The sequence below is a fragment of the Morus notabilis genome, unplaced genomic scaffold, assembly GCF_000414095.1.
Source record: "Morus notabilis unplaced genomic scaffold, ASM41409v2 Scaffold1163, whole genome shotgun sequence".
NCBI classification, from domain to species: Eukaryota; Viridiplantae; Streptophyta; class Magnoliopsida; order Rosales; family Moraceae; genus Morus; species Morus notabilis.
This window is the reverse complement of record NW_010359373.1, coordinates 175,788-188,369: the sequence shown is the minus strand read 5'-3', so window position 1 is coordinate 188,369 and position 12,582 is coordinate 175,788. Positions and strand designations below refer to the sequence as shown.

The 12,582-nt window shown below is 30.6% G+C and overlaps 2 protein-coding genes across 2 annotated transcripts; both read right to left on the bottom strand.

Annotated features, from left to right (window-relative positions):
- Positions 1 to 4,299: 4,299 nt before the first annotated feature.
- Positions 4,300 to 7,735, bottom strand: LOC21392459 (neurogenic locus notch homolog protein 1). The gene is made up of 6 exons (XM_024163016.1): positions 7,327 to 7,735; positions 6,982 to 7,137; positions 5,693 to 5,773; positions 5,471 to 5,596; positions 5,210 to 5,305; positions 4,300 to 4,675 (listed from the first exon to the last, which is right to left on the bottom strand). The coding sequence occupies exons 1-6, from the start codon at positions 7,442 to 7,444 to the stop codon at positions 4,593 to 4,595; spliced, it is 660 nt and encodes a 219-aa protein (XP_024018784.1). The 5' UTR covers positions 7,445 to 7,735; the 3' UTR covers positions 4,300 to 4,592.
- Positions 7,736 to 10,408: 2,673 nt separating this feature from the next.
- Positions 10,409 to 11,316, bottom strand: LOC112090824. The gene is made up of 2 exons (XM_024163019.1): positions 10,868 to 11,316; positions 10,409 to 10,768 (listed from the first exon to the last, which is right to left on the bottom strand). Exons 1-2 carry the CDS (start codon positions 11,071 to 11,073, stop codon positions 10,633 to 10,635), a joined length of 342 nt encoding a protein of 113 aa, XP_024018787.1. The 5' UTR covers positions 11,074 to 11,316; the 3' UTR covers positions 10,409 to 10,632.
- Between the last annotated feature and the right edge of the window lie 1,266 nt (positions 11,317 to 12,582).

Sequence of the window (12,582 nt, the reverse complement as noted above, 5' to 3'; positions counted from 1 at the left end):
AGAGGGGGCAACCTTTTTTTTGGGCCGAAACCTTTTTTTTTTTTTTTTTTTTTTAGGCTTATGGTCATGCGAAAATTCCTCCAATGATGCGTGCAGAAGTTCATCGGTACGTTGGCGCTTTGGGCAGCGGTTGACTGGTCTCGTTTAACTTATTTATTTTATTAATTTAAATTTTATTACAATTATAAATTTTAAAAAATAATTATATTTAATTTTTTTATATAATATCACGTTTTAATTTAAATTAAAAAAATTTAAATCAGTGAACTAAATTCATTTAATTTTTTCACTCCGTTGAATCTACTTTTCTCTTCTGTGCTTTGTGTCTCTCCTGAGTAGTTGCGATCCGAGATACAAACGGAGTGTATGGAGCTGGTCCCCGATGACCATATTGCAGAGGTAGTCCTTCGTAAATCTTTGCTGGGGAGACTTGTTGGACATAAATTGGGCCTCGTTAGAACTTAAACTTCAGACCCAATGTTGATTGGGCTTTTCTCCCAAACCGATTTGGATCATGCTCTGAAGTATTGAAATATATATATATATATATAAATAAATTGAGAATTTACTTTAAGAATGTATAAGTTTAAATTTTTAATCTCTTATTTTCAATAAATATCATTTTGTTAGTATAATTATTTAACTAAAAATGTTATAAATTAATAATAAAGAGTAAAAATTATGACTCATGCACTTTCAATTGATATTTGTCAAGATTATCCAAAGTTAATGGAGAATATAGAAAATAGAAGTAAATTAAGTAAATAGCATATTTTAAAATTATGAAAAATTTTATTTTGACACTCTATATTATATCGAAATATGAGTTTAGTACCGTCTATTTTTAATAATTGCATGTTGGTACCTCGACCTTTTAAAAAAATCTTCTTTTCATACCTTACGGTAGTTTTTTGAGATACGAAAAGACAAAATTACTCTTATTATTAAATATAAAAAAGCTTTTTAAAAAATTTTAGACCTGCAACTAAACACCTAAACTTCATTCTGCCCCAAACGTAAAGCAAAAATCCTAATTGCAGGTTTAAGATTTTTTTTAAAAAGGCTTTTTATATATTTAATAATAAGGGCAATTTTATCTTTTCGTGTCCCTAATAACTGCATTGAGGTACTAAAAGAAGATTTTTTAAAATGTCGAGATACCAGCATGAAAGTATTAGAAACAGATGGTACCAAACTCATATCTCGATATAACACATGATACCAAAATGAAATTTTTTATAGTTTTAAAATATGCTATTTACTTAATTTAGTTATATTTACTACGTTCTTTCTTAACATTGGCAATCTTAACAAATATCCCTTGAAAGTGCATGAGTCAGAATTTTTACTCCTTACTCCTAATTCATAATCTTTTTAGTCAAATAATTACACTAACAAAAAATATTTATAACGAGTAAGGGATAAAGATCTAGACTCATCGGGTAAATTTTCTATTTTTTCAAACTTTTTTTTTTCATACGTTACACAGGTCGATCCGGCCCGGCTCTAGGCCCACAGGGCTATCTAGCTGGGTTGGACCTCTGCTTTTCTTCTCCAGACAGGCATAACTCAGCTCACTTTTTTCTTTAGGCCTGTATGGGCCCAATTGGACGGTTTGAATTGGCACCTCTAAGCTCATGTGGTTATGTTTTGTTGCGCTAAAGGGTTTGGGCATGCAATAGCAATTATTTATGCCGTGTTTGGAATTGTTCTTGTTTTTATTTTTTACGTTTTTTGAGAAAGAAAAAATGAAAACGATTCCAAAACGGGGTTTGGTAAAATTAAAGACAAAAAACGGAAATGAAAACGATTTTTTGGTTTAATGTAAAATGAGGGAGTCATTTTGTCCTCTCTCGAGCACAGAGAGAGAGCGAGACATTAATGAGTTTTTTTATACTAAAATAATATCTTGATAAAACTATCAAACGTATTTTTAAAAATGATTTCTGTCTGAGATTAAAAACGTTTTTATTTCTATTTTCATATAAGAAACAAAATTATTTTGAAACAAATTTCAAACGCACCCTAAAGCTCTTCAGTCTTCATTATGGTTAAACTTTAGTTTATTCCATTGAGAATTTAGTACGAAAAAATAGAGTTATATTCTGTTTTGAACCACTAGATTTATTCCATTGAGAATTTAGTGTGAAGAAAATAGAGTTCTCTTTTGAATTGTTAGATTTACATAAGATTCTATATGTTTTCATTTTATAATCAAATCAGATGATAACGTTAAAAACATTCATACCGGTAGAGTCTGTAGAAAGCTCAAAGCTCAATGCTCATTATATTCATATTTCATACCTGAGAGAGATGCAAAATTGTTTCTTTCTAACAATCCAAAGCTAATCAAAGATCATTTTTTTTTTTTCATTTTTAACTCTATAATGCAAAATTTCAAGAGTAATCTTAACAAATACCCATTGAAAGTGCATGGTTCAGAATTTTTATTCTTTACTCTTGATTCATAACTATTTTAGTTAAATAATTACACTAATAAAAGTATATTTATTAAGAATAAGAGATAAAAATTTAAATTTATTGCACTCTTTTTAATATTTCCATGCTTCAGTGCATGATCCAAATCGGTTTGGGAGAAAAGTCCAATCAGCATTGGGTCTGAAGTTTAAGTTCAAACCAGGCCCAATTTATGTCCAACAAGTCTCCCCAAGTCTAAACTTCGGAATTGATTCTATTTTTATTTTTCATGTTTTTTATGAAAGAAAAAATGAAAACGTTTTTAAAGCGGTGTTTGACGTAATAAAGATAAAAAATAAAAATGAAAATAATTTTTTAGTTTAGTGTAAAATGAGAGAGAAATGAAAAACGACTTAGTCATTTTTCATTTTTTATTTTTATTTTCTCCTCTCTCGAGGAGAGAGAAAAAGAGAGACATTAATGAGTTTTTTTACACTGAAAATAATCTCTTGATAAAACTACCAAATGCATTTATAAAAATAATTTATGTCTGAGATTGAAAATGTTTTTATTTTCATTTTCATATAAAAAATAAAATCATTTTGGAACGAGTTCCAAACGCGCATATCAAACTATACAAACATGAATCTGTCTCTTATCATTTCAAAAAAAAAAAAAAGAACCTGTCTCTTATACCAGTAGACCCTACCAGCTCTCCTCATATTCAGGCTTTGTTTCTCGTTCATTTCACCGTTCGAATCACAACTCAAATTTGGGTACAGTGTCTTCTCTCGCACAAATTTAAATTTAAATTGGAAAATAGTAGAAAATAGGCCAATATGAAAAGCTTAAGAAAGTATATAGGCCATTTTTTAGTTATAGAAATTAATAGGCTATAACTTGTCAAGTTATGGTTCATAATCAGATGAGTTATGGATAAATTTGTCAAGTTATGGTTCATAACCAGATAAGTTATGGATAATAACTTGTCAAGTTATGGTTTATAACCAGACAAGTTATGGACGAAAACAGTAATTTAGCCTATTTATTAATTTATGTAAACTATTGGCGTATTAATTTTAATTTATCTCAAGTTTTGGCCTATTTCTCTCTTTCTCCCATTTAACTTTTTCTGCTATAATATTTTCTCTTGTTGTAACTCAAACGAGCAAAACGAACAAGGCATTAGATTTGTAATAGAAGTTTCAATTAAGGAATAAAACGACAACGTTTAACAGAAATACGATATGACAAGCATAACTTCTCACGAGAAGACGAAAGGCAAAACATACTTCAGCGAACCATAGCAGAACAAGGAATAAGAAAGAACAAAATCCAGATTGAAAAAGATTAAAAGGACTGACTAAGATTAAACAAATTGTTAAAGTATAAACTATTGTTGACACACCTCATAACAGTTTAAGCTTTTGGATGAATTGTTAAATTAACATGGTATCAGAACGGGATGTATTGAGTTCAAAACCCCGTAATTACTCTTTATCTCCATTTAAATTGTCACCATGTGTTGGGTCTTTAATATATCTCGTGCTTAAATATTTACGTGTTGGGCTTTCTAATTAATTTACCCACACGATTATCCAGGAAGAGTGTTAAAATATAAAAACTATTATTGGCACACCTCATAACAAGAGCAGATATTTGTACATTTTTGCCGGACTTGAGAATTAATAAGAATTAGACTTTAACGTTTTATTCAATTATTGAATCCAATTAAGCAAATTATATTATTATTTGTCGTTTGAGCAGTTTTAATACACAAACAAGATTGGATAGAATCATGAATTCGTTTTCAAATGCACCTTTATCCAATCATTGGAAATTGGACATAACACAACAAATGAAAGGAGAAGGATATCTTGTCGATAACAACTTTTATACGCAATAATATATCAATAAACAAAACGGCAATTTTTTGTTTAATACACAACCAATATGACTGACTGATCATGGCAGGGAAAAGAGCTCAGCCAAAATATCCTCTCCTCTGCACCCTATGTCTATACGTGAAATTTTAAAACCTAGAGGATTATATCAATAAACTTATTTAGATATAGAAAATCTTTTACATAGAAATATAACAGCTAATAATCTTAAATCACAGCAATATGTACAGAAGCTACGCAGAATGGATAACGAAATCGTCGGTGCATTTACTAGTTATATTTCGAAAGGATCATTCCGACGAGCACCATTGTGATCATCAGCCAAAGGGAACGCCCGCGAGTAATTGAGCTAGCTGTAAAATGGAAACATGGAAAAGAAATGGATTAAGAAAGGGATTTACAACCTCAAGCATCTCAAAAACAGCTTTAGATGCTAAGCTAGATTTTTGAAAGAAAAATGTGTTATTAGTTCTGTACATTTGAAGGAAACTACAAAACTAGACCAGCACCAATGGAAAAATTCCCGAGACTGTAATGTTTAAATGAAATTCCTGCCGATCGATGTGTTTAGTTATAGGAAATAATCTATTGTCTCGTTCATTTTACCGATTCGAGTTTTCAGTTTTAGGTTTCTACAGTAAAAAGCTCTCAGAAAATGTCACATCTAACTTTTTCTGTTACAGTAAAAAGCTCTTAGAAAATATCACATCTCAGCTCGAATTGAAAACTCGAATCTGCAAAGTGAACGAGGCGTATATGGCTCTTGAGGTGAGGGCAACAATGTGACAACTTGATTCAAAATGTGGACATCAAACTGAAAATTTTAGGTGTTTAGAAAGGAGTTCCATATTCATCATGACCGAGAAGAAAAATTTGATAAGACTCACCTTGATTCTTATTGTTGTCAGCCATAGATGGTGTTGAAGACGCTGCTTGGTTTGCGGTTGTAATCCCGAGGTTGGTGCAATCCATTCCAAGCTCGCCTGAAGCACAAGTGTTATAGCTCAAATCAGCCATTTCAGTTGGATAGACAATTCATAAAATAACACAGTTTTAGTGTTACTATCATCACTCAACAAGACATAAGGGAATCCTATTTTCTTTTTACTGCAAGTCTCTGCTTAGCTATTATAAGAAGTTGCCCTTACATGATTTGAAGCAAGGGAAACTAGAGATATTCAGAAGATTGTAGTAACCCGCCGGACATATGCAATTGTACGTGAATTTGGAAGCCTTGTTGCACGAACCGCCTCCACAGTGACTCCAGTAGCAGGCTATAGATAAGACCAAAATCAGAAAAATGAAAGAAAAATTCACAAGAAAGTTAACTACTGACAAAGCGTAAGATTTAGTGATGTAATATTTGTTACGATCGAAAATGGTTTCATTGGGTTTGGTATCCTTCTCTTCAACAGCAGCAGGCGCTTTTGTGCAGGAGTAGTTCAGGGTACCTAAAAAGTTCAAGAAATCAACGAAAAATCATACGAGATTAAGGGTATCTATCAAAGAATCAAGAAATAACATTTTAACCCCAAAATAATTGCTAGTTAGGCTGTAAAAATCACATCCTTAAACGCGTTTCTCATCCGGTTTAAGTTATCTAATTGCATTCCGCCATGATATAGTCTATGTCCGATTAGCGAGCATCACCAAATTAAAGTAGAAAGCTTCCGTTTTGTTAACTGTTTTTTGAGCTAAACAGGTGTAGCATGATTACACGAGTAGTTCACTTTTCTTGCCAAGTTTGACATATTTGTCTTTCTTGATGGTATTTCTACTTTAGGTAGCTCGATTTTGTTTGTTATACCCTCCAATTTGAAGCTAAGTTTTATCCTTTAAGCTCAACAAAAACCTGTACTGAACTTAAGATAATGACCTCAAAACCGACATCTATAACAATTTCCCTCTTATAAGGTCCTTATAAGTCACACTCAAATAAGTAGGACAATCAAATGTTGGTCCAAATTCTTTTTCCTATCAAACATTTTAACTACAAAGCCCTTGCTCGGTAAGGTATATGTTTATTGTATCTTTGTTTAGCAAACGTAAAAAGATCAAACATTTATCTAGTTACATATAACAAAAAAAAAAAAAAAAAAAAACCTTGCTAATGTTTTGCTTGGTAAGGCTGGCTAAATTAGGACTCTTTTTAACTTTTATAAACAAAAAACATAAACGTAATCAAGAAAGGTGATGAAAAATCTGAAATCTCAAAATTTAGTCATCAACAAGGTGTCTGAATTGAAAATACAATCACTAAACTTATTTACAGAGGAATAAAACATTATAATAAGATGAATTCAACCTAACAGTGAATCAAGCATAAAAAAACTTAAATAATCCAAGTACTTAAATATATAATTCATTTCAAATACCTATATCTTGTTCCTCATCACAAGTCCTATAACCAATATAAAGAAAATATAAAAGAATATCAATCAAAATCCTATTTATTTCACGAAACTATGATTCTAATTTTGCTACAATACTTTTCTCTCACTACAAATTTCAATAAAAAAATTTCCCGCCAATACTTCTCTAATAAAATTTGAAAAATTTGAATTCAGAATTAAAATTATTGACTTAAACGTGTGGACTGAACAGGGTATAAGAATTTGAAAATGTTGAATTTGAAAGAGATAGAGAGAGAAAGTGTTACAATTGGGAATGACACAAGGGAGGAATTTGAGGTGATCAGTGTGGCCAGAGCTGGTCTGCTTCCAACCAGGCTGACATTCACATTCAAAGAAGAAAGCACTATTGCTTGAAGCCTTGCATAATCCTTTCCCGCATTCCACATCTTTGCACACATCATCTATCATAACCAAAAACAACAACATTAAAATTAACCCAAAAAAAAAAAAAAAGCCCACCAGAGAAAATGGAAAAACAGGAGAACCCCATTAGAGAAAACATATTTAACTCATGAAATATTGAAATTCATAGCCCAAAAAGACAAAAAAAAAAAAAAAAAAACAAAAAAGGAAGAGAGAGAGAGACAAACCAAAGACAGGAGAGAGAAGAGGAGAGAGAAGTTCGCCAACGGTGGTGGCAGCCAGAGGTTGGAGAACAAGAAAGACTAAAAGAAGAGAAGCGCACATTGATGAGATTGAAGAAGCCATGATATTCCCTCTCTCTCTCTCTCTCTCTCTCTCTCTCTCTCTCTCTCTCTAACTGATGAGGAAGGCAGAGAGAAGAAGAAGCAGAGAGGGTTTGGGTTTATATAAACGTGTAAAAGAGTAGACTTTGTTGAAGGAGTTTCGAAAGTTCTCGGAGGATTAATCGGTTGGGAAGGCTTTTACAGTTGAGATCCGATGAAGTTTTGTAAACGTGGCTGATCTATTATGGATTGACATTGCCTAACTCTTTAATGGAGACTGACAGCCAAGGGGTCGTTGGCAGTTGGGGTTTTGAGATTCTCTGCTCTAAAACCCCAAAAAAGAAAAAAGAAAAAAGAAAAAAGAAAGGGACAATTTTCTTTTTATCATTTTTTTTTTATTAACACGTTATTGGTACGTCGATAATAGGTTAAATTTTTTATCTGTTTATTTATATAAAATCACAAAAAAATTAAAAATATATATATTTAATAGTTAAAAAAATTAAATCTATTAATACATCAGGCATATTAAAAAATTTCATTTTTAATAAATAGTCGGATTTATTTATATTTGGGAATGGCTAGTTTTTATAGCAGCTCATTAGTGATAAACCATAATTAATCAGTGTTAAATCTAAATTATCATTCTTTATTGATAATTTATCACTGATAAATGATAATTTGTTGATTGGAATTCATTAATTGCTAGCTAATATTGATGAATCAGTAAAAGTTTGAATTTAGCAATTAGCACTATTAAGCTTTTATTTTTTTCTTTGCTGCAATCAATCTACATTAGTAATTTATAGAAAGAATCTTTGCTGCAATCAATCTACATTAGTAATTTATAGAAAGAATAGCATTGGTTGTCTACGATACAAGTCATCAAGAACTTTTTATTTATTTATTTATTTATTTTTTTAATGAAGAGCTATCTGTTTTGAGATGAGCAACAAAGTATAAACTCAAAATAAACCTTTTTATTTTCAAATGAATCTCAAATTTGTCCCGAGGTTGCAATGAAGTATGTTGCTCGGAATCATAGTAATAGGCAAAATCAAAGCATGGCCAAACCCTCTCCTCTTAACACAACTGTAAAATTTAAATCAAATTATATGAAGTTGAATATTATAAAAGAATTTTTGAACAATACTATATCATCTATTTCATAAGCATCGATTGAGCTGAATCATATCAATGACTATTATAATGATACACCCACTATTACGATTATTTGTTGCGAGTCTTTCACAATAGGGAGGTCCTAGCTAAGTTGAAATATACAAGAGGCTAGAATATTATTTGTGGTATTATTTTGCTTGTCTTTAATTAGGACGTGGGATTTACCTAATCTCAGTGAGGATACCTTCATTAATGACGTACAATTTATCCACTCGTGTCCTCTTCTCATTGGAAGTAATAAGCCAATAATAGTGAGAAATTATTCTAATCTCACTCTTTAGCACATAACTTTTCCAAAAGTCAAAGTGAAAATATGTGGGGGGTGGAAATTTCGAGTTGCAATCTTCAAGCTAATGAGAAGACTTTCCAAATCATGTTGGTCATGTTTCAATGCATTTACTCGGAAATGACTAGTTGTGTCAAATTACTTGCGTGTAGAGTTTGGTTTTAGTCAAATCTAGGCTTTACAGATGTCTTGCCTCTTTCTATAATTTTACCGAGAACTAGCTACCTTACAAGTTAAACATGTGATAGTCGCCTAGTTTTGGGCATAGCTCACATCGGCACACAATCTGCACACGGCATTGGGCAACATAAAAACTGTGTTTGAAATTGATCCCGTTTTTATTTTTCACGTTTTTTTTAGAAAGAAAAAATGAAAACGTTTTTAAAACGGAAATGAAAAAATGAGAGAGAAATGAAAAATGATTAGTCATTTTTTATTTTTTATTTTTGTTTTCTCCTCTCTCGAGCAGAGAGAGAGAAAGAGAGACATTAATGATTTTTTTACACTGAAAATAATCTCTTGATAAAACTACCAAACACATTTTTAAAAATAATTTATATCTGAGATTGAAAACGTTTTCATTTTCATTTTCATTTTCATATAAAAAATAAAATCATTTTAAAATGAGTTCTAAATGTGTCTAAAAATTCAAGAGTTAGTATTTTCTGTAATTTTCTTGTCACGGATCATATTGAAAATAGTCGAAAACCTACATATAATGAACCTCAACTTGACACGAATTCGACCCGTAACACAAATTGTGACTTATAGTTCGCATCAATTTTTCTTTTGCAAGTTGCAACCTTTAGAAAAGATGTAGTACTTATCGATATCATCATCGCATTATCTATTATTGGTATAATGGTATTGTGGTAGTGAAAACTAGCTAATTAACCTCGGAGATTATAACATTGTAGCGCATGAGATCAGTTCTCAAATCAAGAAGACAACAATATACTACTTAGCTTGTCGTTTGTTCAATGTTTAGCTTCTTTAAATAAAAAGGACTTTCGACAGATTAAAGAGACAATGAAATTTTCCTTTACATTTCTGATATGTACATTTTATTCTTCATATGTACATTATTTTGGAGCAAAAATATGTTATCTTTCATCAAATGCAAAATAATAAGTGTTGTTATACGTCTATTATTTTTTAGGGACTTTCTCACGTAGATCTTTCTATTAGTAGAATCAATTTCTAACCGTTAAATCTAATTAAAATTATATCAAATTAAAAAAATTTGTAAAATAAACAATTTTTAATACAAATCTAACGACTATAAAGTAGAGAATTATCAGTAGTTCATTTTTTAAATCCTACTAAAAAAAACTCATTATTTTTATGTTTCATGTTCTTTTTCAAGTATTTTCCAAATTTCCATAAGGAAAATTCAGGATAATTTGCAACTTTTTATGTTTAGACAAAAGCATAAAATCCCAGAACTGACATATTAACTATTAAGCAGATAAAAGGGCTAATCAATGCTAAGAAAAGATAAGATCAATTGACCAAACATGACCCAAAAGGCTTGTTTTTTCAATATTGATGTTAACTTTGGGAAATCCTTCACATCTTCATAAAAAATAAATTACAATTGACACTTTCAAAAAGCTAAACATTTAATAGCAAATCAGAAAAATTGACATTTCTACAATTAGATGACAAAGAGGGGAAAAATTAAAGCTTCCCAACTATTACAAACCAAGCCACCCATAGAGAGGGGGAGAAAAAAAAAATCCTCAGCAACAAGAACAAACCTTTCGATCGGATTCATTATCCTTGTTTGGAGATTGTGATTTCCATGACTTACTAAATTTCACCAATTTCGAAGAACCCAAAAAACTGGTTTCTTTTGTCTGCTTATCATCATTCGATCTGTGTTCATAAACAAACAATCATTAAACTCAATATTCCATAGAAAATAAGAAAGAAAAAGGATAAGAGTAAATTTTTTTTTTAATTTAAAAAAAACACCTTGAATTCAGTTGGAGGCAATAGCCAAGCTTCTTCTCTAGTCTTTGGCGAGCTTTAAGAGCTGTTTCACTCAAATCCATTGATGGGTTTTGCCGTTCTCGTAGGAATGACTCGTTCTGAGTCGATGAGTGAACTCGGTGGCTATGGTTGTGGTGGTGGACCCTCCTTCTGTGAGGCACTCCCACTCCTGGTATCATTCCTGACATCTTTTTTTTTTTTTTTTTTTTTTTTTTTTGTGACGAGAAAATATGAAGAAGAAGAAGAAGAAATGTTGGTTGCTATTTTTAAGTCCAAAACTGCCTTAATTTGTGTTGTGTTGATGTGTTATAGAATACAAGTGTCTTAAAATGTTATAATGTGATTGCATATGAAGCTTCTGGGAAATTAAGGATTGGATTCGGTCAAGTTTGGTATCTGGGGAAACTTCTGAGCTCTTTCTCATGTGTTGTTTGTCTCTACTTTTTCCATTTTGGTTTGGACGTTGAATTTCTCGGTAATTCCGCCCTGAGGAAAAAAAATAAATAAATAGGAAAAGGAAAATGATTATTTAATTATTATTATTATTATTATTATTATTATTTATGTAATACGGGTTAGGGGAAGGGGAACCATTTTCTTTGTTTTCTTTTTCTTGGAGTAATGAGTATGAAATGGGTCTCTACTCTCTACTGACCCCATATTACAATACCCATATTACAATATATTGCATTAATTTTATAAACTTAGGCGCGTTTAGAATTCATTTTAAAATAATTTTATTTTTTTATATAAAAATGTAAATAAAAATATTTTCAAACAGAAATTATTTTTAAAAATGTGTTTGGCAGTTTTTTTAAAAGATTATTTTTAATATAAAAAAATCCATTAGTGTCTATCTCTCTCTACTCGAGAGAGGAGAAAACAGAGATAAAAAATAAAAAATGACTAAAAGTCATTTTTTATTTCTCTCCTATTTTACATTAAATTAAAAAATCATTTTCATTTTCGTCTTTTGTCTTTAATTATGCCAAACGCTGTTTCTCTTTCATTTTCATTTTTTCTTTCTAAAAAAAAACGTGAAAAATAAAAACGAAAATAACTCCAAACACAACCCTTGTATCTTAATTTAATATGCCTTTTAATTTGAAAATAGTCCATCCTGCTCCTTAAGGTATATGAAGATTCAAAACATTGGATGAACCGATTTTATTTCATAAATGCCTCATGAATTATGAATAAGAGAATAAGTTGATACAAAAGTCATAAGGGGATAAGTTGATTTTAAATGAATAAGTTGGGGATAAGTAATGTCACGTAATTATTTTATTGGTTTAAAAAGTGAAATGAATCAATTTTAAAGTTCAAGAGAATTCCCAACATTACTTTGTCTTTTTAAAGTGGAAAATGAATTATTGTTCGAGCCAAGTTAGAGGGAAGTGAGAAAAGGTGAAGGAGAAATATATGTGTGAAAATAAGTGGATGAATTTTAAAACTTCCCATTGTTGATTAGGAAAAAAACTAGAGAAAGAGAAATTCAAATCCTTTACAAGACCGATTTTTATCCTCATGAGGTTGAAAAAATTAGACCAAACATACAAAAAATAAAAGAAAAATAAAAGAAAAAACAAAAGGATCATTCTCTCTCTAACTAAACCAAGAATCTTTTCTTTCTATCTTATTTTCTCTCAATATGTTGGAATTGGATCACCAGCAGGAAATGTCTATGGGCTAATGAG